At 45.1% G+C, this 19,252-nt stretch overlaps 1 protein-coding gene across 1 annotated transcript; it reads right to left on the bottom strand.

Moving 5' to 3' along the window:
- Positions 1 to 1,206: 1,206 nt before the first annotated feature.
- On the bottom strand, positions 1,207 to 19,181 carry CHRNA4 (cholinergic receptor, nicotinic, alpha 4 (neuronal); the record flags this gene model as incomplete). Its single annotated transcript, XM_010291970.1, has 5 exons — positions 1,207 to 1,794; positions 7,536 to 8,916; positions 17,995 to 18,104; positions 18,196 to 18,263; positions 19,112 to 19,181. Coding segments are annotated over 5 exons (1,755 nt in total), but the record flags the coding sequence as incomplete, so codon positions are not given.
- Between the last annotated feature and the right edge of the window lie 71 nt (positions 19,182 to 19,252).

Genomic DNA, 19,252 nt, shown 5'->3' with positions numbered 1-19,252 from the left:
CGTTCTCCAAAGCCCAGGGCTAGCCAGAGCTGCCCAGCCGTAACCTTCTCGGTGGCCAGTCCTGTGCGTGCTGATCCCAGCTGCGGGGTGTGGAGGAGATGCTGGGTGAAGCCCAGAGCCCCTCAGCTGCCAGCCTGGGCTTTGAGTCTCGCGGTCGCGGCGGGTCCCGGGAGAAGGCTATATTTTTAGACTACGTCTGCCTTTCCTTCCGCACTGTGGTGAACTTTATAAGCCCTTCTGCCTATGGGACCTCTGAAGTAAGCAGGGAGCCACTGGACTGGGGGCTGCTGTGCTGTCCCCACCTGGCACCCAGCAACGAGGATGGGAACGGTGGGCTTGTAAGTACCAAATCGAGGGGGTGCTGAGCTGGACGGACCTACGTTCTGCCCAGGCGCGGTCACAGCGTTGCAGAGGTGTACAGAGAAAAGGCAGCAGACAGATGGAGCCCGTGCTTACCCTCTGTCTTCCAGCCTTTCACCCACACATCTGGCCCAGCTGTGCTGTCGCGCACCGATGTCTCCCTGCGGTAGGACAGGGCTCCCGCATCCGCCCTCCCTCCGGCCGCTGGTGCCTGTCCCTGCCTTCTGGCCGCAGGAAGGACAAGAGCAAGGACAAGACATGCAAAAAGGCTTGGTTTAGTTTGGATAGAGCTGGGAAGAGCACAGCTGCCGAAGCAACCGGCCAAATTTAAGGCCGTAATACCCGTAATTTCTGCGAAGTGCCATTCTGAATTCCCAAGCGCGGCTGTGTGTCCTGTTCAGGTTTCCCCGTGTTCTGGCACATTTGCTTATTACACTAACGCACTGTTCTGGATTTCTGCTGTGGCTTCCACATCTCTAAGTACCTTCCCTACCTACAGCAAGGGTTTTTCAGCTCAGGGTGACCCTCTGCTCTTTTGCAGCAGCCGTAACTTGGATCCAGGGAATTTCCCTTGAAAGCACACTAAAATGCTACCAACACGGTCTGAATCTTAACCCCAAATCCTCCCTTCATTTGCGTGATCCCTACTCAGCTGTAATCCCCAGGGTTTCTGAAGGGTATTGGTCAAAGTATATTTTGTCAATATAAAGACCGTAGCTGTTGTGCTTTGGTCAGCTCATGATCACTGCTGGTCCCAAAGGGGCCGAGCTGCCTTGAGGAATTGCTTCAGCCTTTCCAGTCTGCCCATCTTTACCAGCTGATCACAGACTACATCCTACACAGGTATCCCAAATCTGGATCTTTATTTATAAAGTGACTCATACAGGGACAGACAGTCCTGAACCACTTCAGCTTGAGGGGGCAAAATTACTAGGCAGGGCACACTGAGACCTCTGAAGACGACTGGAGCTAATTTGCCAGGGGCTGGTTTGTAGATACGAAGCCTCTTTACGTGCTGCTTTAGGGAACAAGCTCGTGTTCTTACATTGCTGAGTATATGCCAATGAATGCCACCATGCTATGCACAGACTTGAATAGGAACTTTTCTCCTAAATGAAATGGAGGAGATGAATATGGCTTGGCAAAATGACGTGACCTTGGAAAGTATTCTCAGAGAGCTCTGGAGCAACTCAAGCGTGGACACGCAGTAAATTATTCAAAGGGCTGCCTCCATGTCTCGGGTCCTCTCTTTCCAGGTGAACTAAAATCCATAGGGTGGGATATTCTTTCTTCCTCATGTGGCTGTATTTAGATCATTCCTGCCAGCCACGGTGGGAGGAAGAGACCAACAGTTCCCAGCAAACACACAATGATGAACATCCAGAGGAAGATCCTGTCAATGACCATTGCAACGTACTTCCAGTCTTCCTTCACCTGAGAACACAGAGGTGAAAGACCAATTATTAACATTTATTTGAGATTAAAACTTATGAAGACTATTAACGCTTTATTCCAAAATAGAATATTTTAATTTAAGTCCAGACATAGGAGGGGAAGGTCTCGCTTGCATTTAGTGGTCCTTTATGGTGGCAAAGCTTTATTTTATCAGTCGCTGATGTGGCAGACAGGTTCCCAGACTGCATGGGTGTGCACGTGCAATTGCAAACCCTGGTTACAGCTCCCCACGGATGACATACGCCTGTGGGTAATTAAGCTCATCTGCACACTCACTATTCCATTTTCCATGAGCCACAGCTGTAATTGGGTGTGTAAACGAGGCTGCAATTCAAACTGGGAGTTGAAGAGGGAGAAATTACTCATTTCTCCATGCTCGTGCTTACAGATTAACGAAGCCAAACTCTTTCTGCAAAGGGATTTACAGCTTTTGGTGAGTAAGCAGTGAAAATGAACCAGCAAAGAAAAGAAGTAGTCTTCCTCAGCCTGCGTTTTCTCCACTTTTGTCTTGCTGTGAGAGGATTGTCCAGCAATTCCCCACTGGGGAGGTCTAGTACTTATTAATACCATCAAGCAAGAATTGTAAATGGCTATTTCATTAAGTAAGAAACAACATAGGTATGAAAACCTCCTTTATTATATTACTGTTACTAAATTCTTTCCCAGGAAGAGGACCGATCAGATGGCAAAATTTTATTTGATATGGATGTGCCCATTATGATTTCTTACCATATACCTCTTGGTGATTAATAGATCCGAGGGCTGAAATTTGGCACGCTGCCTCGCTCTTTAGGGAAAATGCCTCAGCAGGAGCTCGCTTAAACCTCTTCGGTGGCCATGATTGCAGCAAATCAGGAGTGTGGTGTAAGGAGAAGGAGGCAGCAAAGGCAAGGCTGCACCCGCCAGTCTGTGTCCCTGAGCAAACCGTGGCTGCACCGTGCCCAAAGCTGCCATGTACGTTGGACTGCAGCATGCGTGGAAAGCACAGTACGATAATAACGTAAGGCTAATGGTACAGGCCTTTTCGTCCACAGACCCTAGGTTTGTTTTAAACAGAGAGAATAATAAGGGAGTAGCCCAGAACAGTAGGTGTGAGCTAAAACACGATCTGTAGGAGACCTGGCCTGATTTTTGCTGACTACGCTCAAAATCCATTTTGGTAAGGGAAGCAATCCAAGTATCAATGAAATAGCCGTTTGCAGCAGATGATGTTTTCACAGGTACAGTAGCAACTTCAGGTCCTAAAATATTATGATCTGTCAAGCACCAAACAAACAGGCTCTGAGCACAACACAGTGACTCTGTAAACGCACCTTGAGTCTTCTCTTTCTTCATCAGTCATGGATGCACCACTGAATTTTATCTTATCCCTCGTGGGCGGTACAGAGAAATCACGATGTGTCAGAGGGAGAGAACCTACAATCCTGGCTTCTGTGACCAATGTTGTGACATTTTATTGAGCTAAGAGAATTATTCCTTGCAGGTAAGTTATGTGCATTTACTTCATTTTGGCACGCTGAACCCTTCACAAACCAACCACGAATCTTCCGACGCCTTTGCAAAGTACCTGTCGTCAACCCAACGCAGACAACGTTCGGCTGAAGCAGCGCCAGCAAAGCGAGCGAGCTCTTCAACTACTCCTCTCATCTTTTGCCATGTGGACTGCTTGGTTAGGCCTGTAAATCATCTGGCGTTGCTCCGGCTGCTTGGCTCAGTAAGCAGCTTTGTAAATTGGGAAATGAGGCGTGCACTGGAGAGCGCATCGTATTTGCCCATAATTTGTTCTCTGAACAAAGCACCTTAAATTTCAGGAATTCCTGAACATTTTCACAAGTGTAAGAATCGGCTAAATATTTTTGTGCAGTGAATAATTTTATTCCCTTTAAAAATAGCACCAAGTTAAGCACGTCTTTACTGTTCAATAGGTAGAGGTAAACAAATAGGGGTTCCTCCAGAAGCTTGTTGCCTTCTTGGGGGAAATGACGTTATTTGATGATTGCACAGGTCTTAGCACACCCTTCTATAATTAGGGTAAAAGAAACAGTGACCCCTGAAATCAAAAGGAATTCTCTCATCCCCAGGATAAGGTCTCACTGGATAACTCCCCTCTGCTGTACATGTTTTCTGATCTATTCAGCACTTGTTGAGGGTTGGAGTGAATCTCTGATGCTTAAAATCCCTTGTGAGAAGGGCAGCTAAGCAAGCGCTGGATGATTGTATTTGTGGAATTAGTGCCTGATGATGCAAGCAATGTGTAAAGAAAATCTGAAATTTAGCATCTGATGTCCTGGAAAGGCTGGATTGACTAAATAGTGCCCCATTCTGGCAAAATAAGCTTTCTTGAGTATTTGTGCTAGTAAAAGTAAGCGCTAGATCACGTGAAGAAAAGAAACTAGATGAGTTTCTCTTTGAGAAAAGAAGGGGAAATGGGAGAAGAGGGACAACTTGAAAAGTTAAACATAAATTTGCTTTCAAATGTAACGGTGTATGCACAAATACTCAGCCCATCTTGAAAATGATGGCTGGCAGTGCATCAGATGTTTGCAAAATCAATATCCATCATCAGATCCAGAGCACAGAAGGGTGAAATTGTAAACCATGGAGAGGCAGTGGAAAAAAAAAAAAAAGAGGAGGAGGAAAAGATTTTTTTTAAATTATTTTTTGTTTTGTTTAATTTTCTGACAGCACTGTAGCATTTCCCTGTGGCCCAGCACCTCACGTGGAGCACGATCCGCAGAGACCTCTCTGACAACATCTATGCAGCTGTCAACATCTGCCACCCCGACTCCTGAGCTGTATTTTGATTACTTTTTAAAAGGAGCTCACTCAAGACTATTTTTGGGAAAGGATCAGGGGCAGGAACCAGCTGATTCTCCCACTGGCAAATTCCCCAAAAGTGAGGGGATCTGCAGTCTTCCCTGGTCCCCCTCCTTGCAGGTCTGCGCAGGGGGAGCGGGGCACCCTGCCCCAGGATTTGAGTCCCGGGTTGAGGTGACACCCGATTGCCGGCACCCAGAGCCCGCAACACCGATTAGGGCAGCCCCAGGTGGTTTTATTGTGCTTTGTTAAAAATAAACCGGTGAGATTATCCCGTGTTCCCTCCCTCTCAGCTACATTCTCTCCCATTTTATTTTTAAGCTGTCTTCAAAGTCTTCTTATTAGAGCGGTCCGGAGATGCGCGCAGGCGTGCGGACAACCAGGCTTCCCGGGCAGTGCTGGTGGCTTGTGTTATTTTGGCTCGTGTGTGACATGCAACTTGTTTTGCTTCTCAGTCTGTAATTAATTTCTAGCGGCATTTCTATCGTATGCTGGGACACTTGAGTCCCGCATTTTCCCCAGTGTACCATTGTGCTTGTATTGTTTGCAGATACCTTTTTGGAGCAAACAACTGCCTCTTGCATCTCCCATTTTCTCTTTGCTGAAGCACTTAATTAAATGAGCTTTTTACTTTTAATTTAGAAGTACTGTCCCCGTGGCAATGGTGTTTTAGAAAAAAGACAGAAACTTCAAAAGAAGCTCTGTTCTCATTCTTGGAAGGTGTATGTATCTGAAAATATTACCCAAGAGACAGCGAGCTGTGTCTCAGGGGCTGTAGCTGCATCAGAGGTGCCTGCTGATAGATTTGTTGGAGACCTCCATGAAAAAGTGCCACAATTTGATTTTAAGATGAAAGCCAATTTCCAAGTACTGATTTTTCCCCTAATGAATTCTCATTTTATTAGATCAGTTCTGCTCCTTACAGTAAATTTCAATTCCAGAAGACCATATTTCCTTCTTTTTTCTCATTCCCACCTGGAGAAAAAAATGTGCTTTTCCACTTGACTTTACTTGGATCAAGAAAAAGAAAATAGCGTAGCCTCAGACTGGGGTCAGCAATTGTTCCCCAAATCTGAAACCCCAACCTCTGCCTACTGTGCCAACCACAACTGCTGTGAAAGAGCAGAAAACTGCGGGCAGGTTTGCAGGCTCTTCCTGGGGAGCCTGGTGCATCGGTGGTCCTGGGGGAGACCCTGCTCTGCTCATTGCTGGGTGTTTTCCTGGTGCTTTTGCTCACAAGTCTGCGCTGGCAGAAGGTCTGGTCAGAGCCCTGAAAACTCCTCCTTTGCTTCTGCTTTTGATGTTTAAATAGCTTTCTCCTCAGGATAATCGCTTCATTTCAAGAGGAAAGGTATAAGAAGAAAATTCATGGCTTCTGAAAACTGTTTTCATTTTAAAGAAAATTGCAGTCATGGATTAAAAGGAAAGAACCCAAGATATTCATCGACTCGGTTCTTGATAATATCAACAAGCTTAGCAGAAAGAGAATCAGTTGAAATGAGAAGTATTATTGGCGTAATATTCTTTAATTTGCACCATGGGGAAACAAGTGAGTTAAAATCAACTGACTTCTATGGGTTTACTTGTGATTTTTGCTAGAGGAGAAAGCAGAGTTTAATACCCACAGTCCTAATGTGCTTGTGCAGTGCTTCAGCCCAGCAAAGAGTGCTGGGCTGTCAGCTGATGAAGATGGGGATTCACAGCCCGTCTCCACTACAGATTTGTTCTGTATCCTTGAACAGGTCACCTCACCTCTGTATTTTGGCTGTCACTCCTCACCATGAGGAATAAACAGTTTCTTCCTCAAAGGGATGTTGTGAAGTGAAACAATACATTAATGAACAGAGGTGCCTCAAACTACAGCACCAAGGAGTATATAAACGGACAGTAGCACTTAATCTTTTGTTGCCGCTGCGAAGTGCTCAGTACTGTGAAAAATGCAAATATAAAGACACTCTTCATACCCAGGAAGTCTTCTCTAAAAGCACTATGACTTGCACTGACTCTAAATCTTGAGAAATCAAACTTTAAACGCAGCTGAAAAAGTAACTTGCTGACGGATCCCTCTAGGAAAAGCTAGACAGGACTTTTCTTTAGCAAGGATATTAACCTGAGGTTATCTTGTGGCTTCCTTCATTACGACCATAATTAGCTAGTACACTGTATCCATAGTATTGCGGGGAAGAACTACAAGAGATGTGAAGGGATGTGGCATTTGTACGTGCATCACCATCTCCATTAAAAGAAATTCTTTCAGCTTCTACTTTTCTTCTCTATTTGTAGCCGTATTTACCCCTTCAGAGTAAGTGTGAAATTTGTCTGTCCACCCACCTTCCTGCACAGAGCCAACTGCTCCAGTGGAAGTCCACTAATGAGGAATCGCATCACACAGAGCTAAACATACCATGCAACATCCCCATGCTACTACGTGCTTCCCACATCCACAACCTATTTTGGGAATTTGCTTTCCTAGGCTCAGTAGCCAGAGTCAATGCTTAATAAAAACCAGAGAGGATGAATTCCCCATCTGTCAGAGGCTTCTCTATAAAGAATGTCTGCTGCATTCCCACCAGGTGCTGCTTTTTGGGGGTCTTTCACAATCTCAGCTGCCTCCTTCCCACCTGACAAGAACTCTACTCCTCTTCTCTGCTGGAGAACCCCAGAGCAGCCCTGAGCATGGTCTGGTTGTACTACCCCCTTGGCCCACATGCCTGCCAGGACCCCAAGGACAAACTCTCCAGCTGTACCTTTAGTGGTCAACGTGCCCAGAAGCCACGATATCAGGGGTGGCTGAGCCTGCATTAGCAAGTATACTCTCTGTATAGCCCCCAGGTTTGGTGGGGCTTCATTAGCAGATAATTTTTGACCTACCCAAGGAGAGCAGGCTAAGTCAGCATACTTACTGAGAAATCCACATCTTCTGCTCGCAGGTGATCTGCAATGTAGTGAACCCCTTCCACTGCCAGCTTCAAGGCTGGGGACATCAACACAAGGTGTTGCTCTTTGGCGCTGTGACTCTTGCTTCCTTCAGCTGGCGTGCCAGCTGCCTCGCTCTTTTTGCATTTGCACTTGCACTGAGGGGGCTTGTGCTGGGGCTGCTCTTCATTCAGCTGGCACCGCTGGGATACTGGAGAGCCAGTGGATTGGCCATTGGTCTGAGACGAGTCCTCTTGCAGGTAGCAATACTGGATGCTCCGGGACCTACAGCGAATGTTCCCTTCCTCTGCCTTATTGGGGCTGTACATCTGCTGGACACTTAGTGATCTGCCTTTTGAGATGGAGGTGGCCTGGGTGTCACTCAGGGGGTGGCATGAGGGTTGTGGGGAGGAGCAGGTCACCTGTACAGGTTCTGGGTGCAGCACAGAGTACTGCCCAGAAGGGGATTTGCAGATTGGCTGAGGCTTGGCTGGCTCCTCGAGGTGGGCACAGAAGGAAGATGTGGGTGATGGCTCATTACTCTGGGGGCTGGGGGAAGATGAGGTAGTGAAGTTGGGCTCCACGTCAGTCTCGGACCAAAGCCTTGGCGTGTTGGTTATTTTGTGCATGGATTCAATGAGCTTCTTGCAATTGTCTTTCACTGCAGAGGGACGTTTCATGAAGAGGAGGCGTGGGACAATGTCAAGGAAGATCCTCCTCACCCAGTCAGGCATCGTGTGGGTACGCGGGGAACGATGGTGCACATTAAGTACGAAGACAGTGATGATGATAGACAAGGTAACGAATATCATGGTGAAGAGAAGATACTCTCCAATCAGGGGGATGACCAAGGAGGTAGATGGGATGATCTCTGTGATGAGCAGGAGGAACACAGTGAGGGACAACAGCACAGAGATGCACAAGGTTATCTTCTCTCCACACTCGGAGGGCAGGTAGAAGACCAGGACAGTCAGGCAGGAGATCAGCAGGCAGGGGATGATCAGATTGATCGTGTAGAACAGTGGCAGCCTCCGGATAATGAAGGAGTAAGTTATATCAGGGTAGATCTCTGTGCAGCATTCATATTTCTTGCTGTTGTAATTGCCCACAGCGTTGATGATGACCCATTCCCCACTCTCCCAGTAGTCCAGCTGGTCCACATGACTGTGCATGCTCACTAAGTCTATCTTGGCTTTGTCATAGGTCCAGGAACCAAACTTCATTGTGCAGTTTTGCTGGTCAAAGGGGAAGAAGGTAACATCAATGCTGCAGGAGCTTTTATAGATAGCAGGTGGCATCCATTTAATTCTCCCATCATAGAAGAGGTGGGCCTTGGTCAGGTGAGTGACTGCAAAGTCACCGTCAGCACTGAAGAGAGAGAGAAGACAAAGAAAAGACTCAGGCTTCTCTGTGACTTCTCAACTCTGTTAAAGACATAGGATATTTACTGCCTGGCTTCCAAAAATGCAGTCAAGGTACCTGGGAGATGCAAGATGCACGTCATGGATCTGAATCCATCCACTCTACCCAGTGATTTTTTAACTCTGTTGGCTTGTGCAAGCACTGAATTTGCATGCAAACGTCAGCCCTCACCTTGTATGTCAGGTCCTTGAGGGGAACGTACACACGTCTTCCTCAAAGGTGTCCCATAAAAGCCCTGGAAAGGGTTGAGTTTGCTTTAGAGAGGTGGGAGGAACCACTATCAGGTAATGTGGCTGTGAGCTCTGCAGAATTAGTTGTGACAGCTGCTATAAATGAAACAGTGTTGGGTAATCATTGAGTCTCTTACATGGAAAACAGCAAGAACATCCTATTAATAGCAATAATGAAAGTTAATCTCTTCATTTCCCAGTCAGGAAGAGACCTGTCTTTTATGGTGTCTTCTTACAAGGCTTTCATTTCAAGGGTTTGCATTCTGGTATAAGATAAATAGATAAAAACCCAGGATTTTATAGTGGAAAGCCATTTTCCAGACAGTGAAAAAGCTATTGCATAAGCAGCATATTTTTTTGTTTGTATCTGCTTTTCTCAGTGTGGGAAAAGTGCACTGATTTTCTGTGGCACCGTGCCGTGCACCCATGACACCATCTGCTTCCAGCTCATCGTGGGGACTGGGATACCAGTGAAGGAGACCGAAAAAGGCAACAGGAGAGGCAAGTGTGCTGGGGATTTGGGGGAAGAAAGGCCACTGGGGAATGGCGTACTCGGTCTGGAGAAAGGAGGGAGGCTGAGGAACTCTGGGGATGGGGTCTCCAGCCCTGGAGACAGCCCTGTCCTCCACCCGCCTCAGCATCACCAGCTGCAGCTCTGCTCCTTCCTCACCCCCACGGCTCTGCTGCTCCACCCCGACCCTGCCGCTGGGCCCGCTGTGTGGAGGCCACCGAAAGAAATTAGCTCAGTAATAGGTTCAATTAGCGCAGCCCTGCACGGCTATGCCATGCCCTGTTCTGCCCCTGCTCTCAGTGAGGAGGACATGTGGACTGTGACACTCAAACTCCACCTCTGGGGCCAAGCCCATGGGTACCTTCTCTACAGCAACGTCCTTCCTCCAGCCAGCGCCCGCGGGACCTGCAGCCCGCGTTAGCTCACACAAAGAGGCAAAACCGAAGCGTTCAGAGCGGCGCAAGTGACATATCGCCCCGTTCAAATAACCATCGTGATGGAGACGGGGTGTTTGAACGGCAAAATTACACCTTCACCTGAAAATGAGCCAAACCCCCACATCTGCAGCCTCTTTGCGCAGTGACCGGCTGAAACTTCAAACCTCCTCTCTCCCTTGACTCCTACTTGCAGACAGAAGATTTTGGTATCCTCAGACAGCCACATCCTGGATCAAACACCCTGGTTCAAGCAGCCTTAAAATATGGGTGAGTTTTGGGTAGAGTTGCAATTTTTTTCATCCTGAGCAAATGTCTGAAAGGTTGAAATCCCAACTGAAAAAAGCAGGTGGAATCTCTTTGTAGAGCAATGCCCTCACGTCTAGCTACAGGAATGGAGACAAGAGCATTCAAAGAGCAGGGAGGGCGTTGGGGATCATCTCACACGCCCGGCTCAAGCCACGGCAGAGCTCCGGGGTACGGAGGGAGCAGCTCGTGGTGGCTTGGGGCCCCCCCAAGACGCAGGAGGCAGAGAAACTTGCCTAAATTTATTTCTTTAGGAGACCATCCATTGATTCATATGCAAAAGGGGGAAAAAAAAGACTTTCTGATATTTGGTCTTGCCCTGTGAAGCATCCTCGTCAGTCCATGGCCACGCTGGCTTCCAGCGAGACCGGTGCAGTACGGCTCGCTTTGGCAAGCAGCGGCAGGGTCTGGCCCTCGGTGAGCTGTCTAGGCTAAGACGGTGTCTGGGCAGAGACGGCGCATGCCCCCGACCCCTAGGATCACAGCCCAGATCTTCGTCTTTTGAGGCAATTTTCTAGATTAGTTGAATTAATGCAAAAGTAAATTCAGAATTATTGTTTGTGGTGGAGAACCGGGTTTTTACTGAACTCTTCTTTGTTTCTGTAATGGAAAGCCTTTGCTCTTTGTGGCAGATTTTTGAAAAACAAAAGAACACGAAAGGACCCAGTGCTTTTTGACCTCTGAACTGGACTTTTTTTAAAGCTTTAAAATGTCTTTTTTTTTTTTTTTAAGACAGAAAGCTAAAAATATGTACAAACCCAGACTGCTGTCTCAAAGGGATCAAAGCAAACCCACTGTTGTGTTTTACTCCGGCGCAAATAAAAACGAGAAATGCCATTGTACCGTGCACCCAGCTCCTGTCTTACCTCTTCTTTCTTAAATCTAATTTACACTCCAGGACCACTTGCTTGGATGAAAACCATCTTTTTTTTCTCCTAGGTTTTGCCTGCAGTGTAAAGCCAGATTGAGACATGAAACATGTGCAGCAAGTGACAGTCCAGTGTTTGCTGTTCTCGGTGGTTTTCTTTCTAAATCTCGATAGGAATTTGCAATCCAATTCTGCATTTGATGAGGCATGATTAAATCGCTCATTAATGGAACAATATGTTTATAATTGGACTCATATTACAGAAAAGGGCTAATGAGGATCCACTAGTGTTTCCCTTCTCAGGTGGAGCAGTGTGTTAGTAGTGGTTGGGTAAACAACACAGGTCTGTGCTTTTCCTTTTGAAAACTGTTGGAAAAGGGCATGAAACTCTTCCTAAAAATTCATCTAGGGAAAATAGTAATTTATTTAATTGTGTTTCATTCCCAGAAATGTCTTGTCTGGCAATTTTGCAGTCTCTGCACGACTAGCCACATGCCTCTCTTCTGTAAGCGCAGGTGTAACCGGTGTGATCCTGCTGATCTTTGTGTGTCAATTATTTCCATAACTGGCCTGCTGCGTTGATGAGGAATATATTTTTTAATCACTTGCCTAAGAAACCCAGCCTCATCCTGGGTCCTCTTTGGCTCACACATCATTATAAATACCACTGGTACTGCCTTCCAAGCTGGATTTTGCCTACAGTGCCATGGCAGCAGTGAAACCAAGCGCAGAATTGCTTCTTGCATTTGAGAGTCAGCTAATGACTCTGAGGAGCCATAAAACACCCTGGGATCCTCCTGCTTCTCCCTCACCAACCTAACGGGGCTGTAAAGTGATGCCTGACTTTACTGGGCATGTTTGAACTTCTCATTGTAGTTCAATGTAGAGAAACCTGAGCGATTTGTACGCAGGGTAAATTAGCCATGCTGTTGTACATAGACTGTATCCAAGCCAGCTAGATCGTGCGAAGGTAGCGTTCGCCGTTGTCTTGACCCTTCATGCATACATATATTTTTGCCTCGTTCCCCAGGCTTACCACCCACACTGGACCTTCAAGCTTATGCTTACTAGATTGGAAGCTGGTGCCCTGCCTGTGCGGGGTGAAGCGAAAGATGCTTTTGTCTTGGGTGAGGTTCTCATTCTGCTCCTCTTGACAGGAGAGAGGGGGAAAATAAGGTCACCTGTCTGCTGATGGTCTTCCAAAGCCTTTCTCCGGTCTTCTCCAAGGGATGAAGTTGAGATAGCCAACTGTGAATGAAGTCTGCAGCTACAAGATTGGGGAAACCCTGTTTTCTTGTGGAGAGCTTTGCTGTGGGAAAACCCATTCCTGGCCAAGTTGTGCTGACAGCCCCCACTGCCTAACGTGAGTGTTTCCTTAGATGGGAAGGGGAGAGATCTGATATAGTGGAACGGAGAAAATCTGCAGTCATTCCTTTACAGTGGTAGCACATTTTCATTCAGTCTGGACCACTGTGTTGTGACAGTTGTCATGAAAAAACATTTGGAAGAAGGAGAAAGCCCAAGGTAAACATCACAACAAGAATTAAGAATTGGGAATTAAGATAGTCAGGCTCTCCTGATTACTCTGACCCGACAGGTCTAAAAACCTCTCAGTAATAAAGTACTGGAGTGCTTGTATTTTCATGTCAAATACAACAGTGCACACCAATAAAGAGAGAAGACAGTTGCTTATTCCTTTGCCAACAGAAATAGCACTGCTGTGTTCTGTAGCCTTTGATTCCTCATTTTGAGAATAAAGGCTAAAATCTTCTAAGGTTATAAGGGTTCAGGAATGGCATTGTTTTACTGGCAGCCATCACCCGTATTTCATTTAAAAGCTCTGCTGATGGAGAGTCTTTTTTTTTTTTTCTAGTTTCTAGTTTCCCTGCAGTTGGGAGATATATCATCTCACAAAATTAAATGTTTTTAGAATGCATGTAAATGAGGCACACATTTATTTTAATTTCTGATGATACAATTTAAATCCAAACAGAGCTTTAAAAGCCTGAAAATTAGCTATATACATATATGGATATAGCTGGAATGTCCTCATTTAAAGCATTTTCCATTGAATAGCAGTAACCAAAACAAATTGGAGTTTCAAGACCCCTTTAAAAGAATGTACCCTGCACCCTTCTGGTAGACATTAAAGAGATGCTTCTGTAATGTTCAGATCAAAATACTCTCCAAAGGCAAATCAGAGAATATTTTATTTAACAATTGTTTCGTGCTACCAAAACAGTAACTACAAATTCACAGGTTGGAAGTGACCTCTGGAGATGATCTAGTTCAAACTCCCTCCTCAAAGCAGGGTCAGCTACAAGAGGATCAGGACCTCGTCCAGTTGGGTTTCAAGTATCTCCAAGATCTTGGCAACTTGGGTACAAAACAGATGTGTCAATGTACATCTTGGGTACACAGATGGAGGTGTCTGTGCACTGATGTGTACTTCTGCAGGTCCCATCCCAGGTTTTGCCTGCATTTGTTTAGAAATCATTGGTAACTGAAATTTTGATCATTCCTCAGTAAAACAGGCTTCTGTCTCAGAAATGGCTGCGCTACGCTGAGGAAAGAAGCACAAGTTTCTCAGAAGGCTCTAACGGTGCTAAATTTGTGCATTTTCCTTCGACTCTTTCTTTTGCCAAGCATCCTCAGCAGCATTTTGTAGGCAAAACTCTAGCTTTGTCCTTAGCATATTGGTAGGAGAATTCCTTGGATGTTAACACAGCAACAACTCATGAGAGTTTTCCGTCAGTTCCTGTATAACCGGATAGAGCTTGGCAGCAAACCCCAAAGGCATCTAGAGATACAATCCCTCTCCAGAAACGTAGTCACTTAAACTCCCAGAAGAATCAGCAAAGCTTAAGTGTGAAGTAGCAGTTACAGGCCTATAATAAATACAGTCTGGTGCAAAATGACACGATCTGTGCAAGTACACACTCACACACAAAGAAAAATGTCAAGAATGTTTCCAAGGTTACACTAGAGCATATTTTGGTATTTCTCCTCCAAACAGCTTTGGGACGAGTCAGGAAACCAGTGTTACTCCCTAAGTCTCACTGGTTGCAAACATCATAGTATAGTTCAAAAGAACAAGCCACCATAGTGTAGTTCAGAAGAACTCTGCTTTCTCGTGATTTTCAAAAGCCGCCTGCCAGATGAACTTCTAACCCAGTCCAGTAATCCTTTGTGCCCGTATTTCCACTGGGTGAATTCCTCAAGATATTTCCTGCTCCTAATTACTGACATTTGTATTTGAATTCCCTTCATGTATGATCTTGTCTTTTAAGGTGGGGTGGGGTTTTTTTTGTGACTATGGAGGCTAAGGCAAGGATTTCTTTCTGGAACACCTAACACCAGAAAATATTGAGAAAAAATAAAATTTTGCAGTCTGAATGTTTCCAGTAGCTCCTTCACAGGTTTTACAATCAGGCTAGCGAAGACAAATGCTATGATGCTATCATGAATATCCAGTTGAAAACTAGCTAGTAAAGCTCACATTTCAAGTTCCCTGCCCACCCATTAGGCTCAAGGACAGGGTCTTGCATTCCTCTGGGCAGCCTTTAGCAGCTGGAGCACCTGGCTGCAAACCTGCCATTTTAGGGTTTTCTCCTCTGGAGTTTCTATGTTGCACGGGGTCCAAACGGCTCAACATACTGGTGGAGAAGTGGGGAAAAAAAAATTGAAATGCAGCCCCAAGAGCTTATTCCCTGATTAGACAAAAAAAAAAAAAAATTCTTTTTTACCTTAAATATACAAAGGAAAACTAAAACGTACTTAAAGTCTATTCATGAATGGGAACATAAGTCAATGCAGAGGATTAGGTAATTAATTTATAAATGATTTGGTGGTGTCTGAAGAGCCTTTACAGCTTCAGATAAGGAACAGCTGGCCTTCTTGGCAGAGAAGAAGAGGTTTTGTCGCTTCACTATTGACTCATAGTCCTCTGTCATACATATGTTTTGTCACATCTAGTAGAAACTATTTACTGAGTCTTGGAACTTATCTCATAACGCCTGAAAATTCAACAGCATATTAATTTCCCTGTAGGATATTAATTCAGTTTTAGATTCCTTATGAATGTTGACAACTACATACAATCTCTAGGCCAAACCAGCTGACTTTGCTGATTTGATTTGGGCCTCTAGAGTGGATAAGTGGAAGTTTGTGACAATAATGAGCTTAGATATGAGAATAACCTCACAACAAGGGGTTAGGTTTCCTTAAAGATGTAAAATCTCAAATCAATTTAAATTTCACCATTTCTATATATACTCCAAGATGAAAACAGAAGAGGCATTTGTATAGTCTCCTGCCCAGAAAGTCTCTTTTTCAGAGGATACCATCCCAAACAGAAATACCATACTTCTGCCAGAGCATGTGGTAAGCAATAAATAACTCACATTAAAAAGCCTGAACATTGCAAAAGGCCAGTGTGGCTACCCTCTCTCTTCCACCAAGGTCTCTGCACACAATTCTCTTGCTCTTAGGGACCCAGAATTATGTGCATGTATTTTAAATCCCCTCTAAATATATATATATTATATACATATGTAAAATATTGAGACACAGTCCTTTAGCATCACCCATGACTAGTCACTTTATGTGCACAGCCTTTCTTTCTAAAACATTTCTGGCTGAGATGCCTGCAAAGAGAAACACTGTCTGGTTATGCAGTTGGTGAGCTGCCGTGCAGAAGAACCTCGATCTTGGTGTCCCATCAAGCTACAGGTTTTGCCTTGTATGCGTTGCCCTGCCTTGCCCTGCAACCCCTGAAAAACATGAAACCTGATTGTTAGAGCAGTGCAACTAAGATACTGACTGCAGCTTCAGACGTATTTGTTAGGCAGAAGAGAGAAGTCTACCCCAGGGTAGAAAACCGTCTACAGAAGACTGTATGAAAGAGCATGGGCAAACATTTTAGTAGAGAGGTATAGAACTAATGGAAAACCATTACTGACTGGCTAGTGGTTGGTGCCTACATCCATGTTTAATTCATGGATAAAGTAACCAATTAAAAATGCATGATAAACTTATGACAACCAACAGAGGAATGCATGATTAATAATGGTAAGTATGGATAAAGGGAGAGAAGTAGCTTGGATTTAGGTAGCTGAGGCACTAGACCTCCCTGCGTGGTAGCAGGTCACCAATACCGCTAGACTTGCTGTATCTGCCATACCCCCCTGCAAGTCAGACTGAGCCAGGCAGTAAGGTGGGCAAGGCTGAAAGACTTGCACCCCAGAAGAGGATAAGGAGGACATTCTGGAATAGCTGCTGTAGCCAGCAGATAGGCAGCTACTCCCTGGAGACCCTGTAGTTGCTCGAGTGATAGCGGCAGTGAACTGGGACAGCAGGGCAGAGCGGCAGAGCCTGCAAGGGGCAGAATCCAAAGGCTCCCCAACTCAGAAGTTTGGGTGCCCATTGACCTTTGGGGGCTGCTTTCAGCACGGAGTTCCAAAATGCCTAGTGCACAAAGGGATACCAAGGCCTCCTTCTGTAGTGCTAGGGCCCTTCTTGCATGGACCTTGCTCATCAACCACGGTGAGCATGGCAAGCCAAAGGAGCAGATGCAGAGATGACACAACAGGCTTTTGTGTACCAGCAGCTCCAGCAAATGGATGGTTTGAACCACAAAGGTCCCATAGACGATGGAGATTTGTGTAGCACTGTTTCCTTTGGCACTATGGTCCACCACACCAACCACCAGAAGCTCCAACAATAATAATCCTTATTGTTGTTATTAATTAAGCAATGAGAAGGACAAGGACATTCATTTTTTCCAGTGAAATCTGTGAACACCTTTCTTGGCTGCAATATGAGGTGCTTGTAACAATATTCATGTTCAGAGTGTGTCCCTGTAGGATAGGAAGGTCCAAGTGCCTATGAATTAGTCATTTCCATTGGCCTAATCTCTGAAAGGTGCTATGTGAGGATGCAGTGATTTCCAGGAGATCAGCAATCACTCCACACCACTGAGGATCAGAGACAAGCTAATGGGAAAGATAACAATTTCCATGGTCTCCAAAGCTCACAATCCCCTGGACAGATTCCTCACTCAGACATTTTTTTGGGAAAACAAAAGCAAAATCCTATCAAACCTGAACCAGGCAACTGTTTGTTAAAAATGAGCCTGTCTTCCCTTGTGAGTGTTTTCTCTGAGTGTTAGCCGCATACAAAGATGTTTTTGTTTGATGTTTGCAGCAAGTGTTTTCTCTGGAGCCTGTACTGAGGAGGGAGAGTGGGATATCCTACATCCTAGGAGACTGGAGAGCTCTGGGATGATAAACCAAGGAGAAAACAGTCTTGGCACTTGGACAGTCTTTCCAAGAATATCCACAGGCTCCAAAGGAAAGGAAGAAAACAACCACCTGCTCCCTAGGAAGTGTCCGTACAAGAGACAGATTTCAAGCATTCAGGATCAGGAACAAATACCTATTTAAGAATAATTCTAGAATGGTATTGGACTGACCCGAAACCCACACTTGTAGACACGCAAGGCTGATATATTTCAGCATATTAAGCCCATCCTCAGTAATTGGCTTTTCCAGTTGATGGTGATGAATTAGGGGAGAGCTCCTTGGTGAAATGAAACTGAGGAGGACTGAAAGCTCAAATTCAGCTTAATCATATATCTGACATGTGAAGTCAAGACATGACAGTGCTCACACTCACTTGTTGTAGAGGACAATATCTGGCCTCCAGATGAGCTCCGAGGGGATTCGAATGGATGTAACGTTTTCGTATTCTTGGGGGTCCCAGCGTAGCTTGTAATCATGCCACTCCTGCCAAAAACAGGGCGGTTACAAAGCTGGGAGAGTTCACATTGCAAAACTGAAAAAGAACACTGAAAAGCACGTGTTTTGGTGCACCCACCTGCTTCACCCACACATTCGTGGTCATCATTTGATTTTTCTCATCCTGAAATGCAAGAGCAGATATTGGTTAGAGAAGCAGATGAAACGGCCCAAAGAACTCATTAAATTTCTCCTAATTGTACTTCATTTCTGTAATTATAAATCACCTCTGCAATCAAGGTAAGTTCCATCTTGGAAATAAAAAGCAGATGTTTCTGTCAGTTAACATAGGACAGGGCACAGCTGCCTGATACCACTGAACAGCTGAGCCTGCACCTAAGCAATCTTGTGAGCAGATGGACTTGAATTTATTGGGATTTTCCTCAGTACTGATGGGTTCAGCCTCGGATGATGGGAACAGGCAGAGGAAAGGGCTCCACAGCTCACCTTTCACCTGAGCACTGAAGGACGGGGAGTGCTGGATATATATATCTCTCCTTACTCACGCGTGTGCGTGGATCACAATGCTCAGCTTCATCTGCAAGTAGTGTGTAGCACTTCTATTGTGAAACCTTATCCGTGAGCACAATTCTGGAAACATGAAGCTCAGCAGTATTTCTCCTCCTGCCAAGTACATGAACTTAGAGCACTATGGACTGGGTTTTCTGAATAGACCCAAGCCACACTGCTGACACGTAACCTTTGGACAGTCTGGTGTACACCCATGCTGTCAGTTGGTAGACTTTTTCCCAACTCTAAGTAAAAATAGTATGGAAAGGTAGAACTACATATATACTTTTAAATAATGTTAAATATTAAATAATGTTAAATATTAAATAAATAAACATGTTATAATGTTATATATTATATATATAAATGCAAATACAGTTCTGGCAGCACTGTAGTAGAATTAATTACTCTTTGCTGCTTGCCTTGCATGCTGATTACAACCTCTATGTAAATAAATAACCAGGATTCATTATGTGGGACAGAGCCTAGTCCCAATTTAAGTGTCACACTTAAGATCTTATTTGTGTGTTTGCTTCTTTTCTGTCTTTCTTTGGTCTGTCATCAAAACCAGCTCAATTGACAGGGCTCATTTGGAAGCAAACCGCTCATCATTAACCTTGCTCTTG

The sequence above is a fragment of the Phaethon lepturus genome, unplaced genomic scaffold (genome assembly GCF_000687285.1).
Source record: "Phaethon lepturus isolate BGI_N335 unplaced genomic scaffold, ASM68728v1 scaffold30367, whole genome shotgun sequence".
NCBI classification, from domain to species: Eukaryota; Metazoa; Chordata; class Aves; order Phaethontiformes; family Phaethontidae; genus Phaethon; species Phaethon lepturus.
Note: the sequence above shows the minus strand (reverse complement) of the source record. Positions and strands in the feature narration are given on the sequence as shown.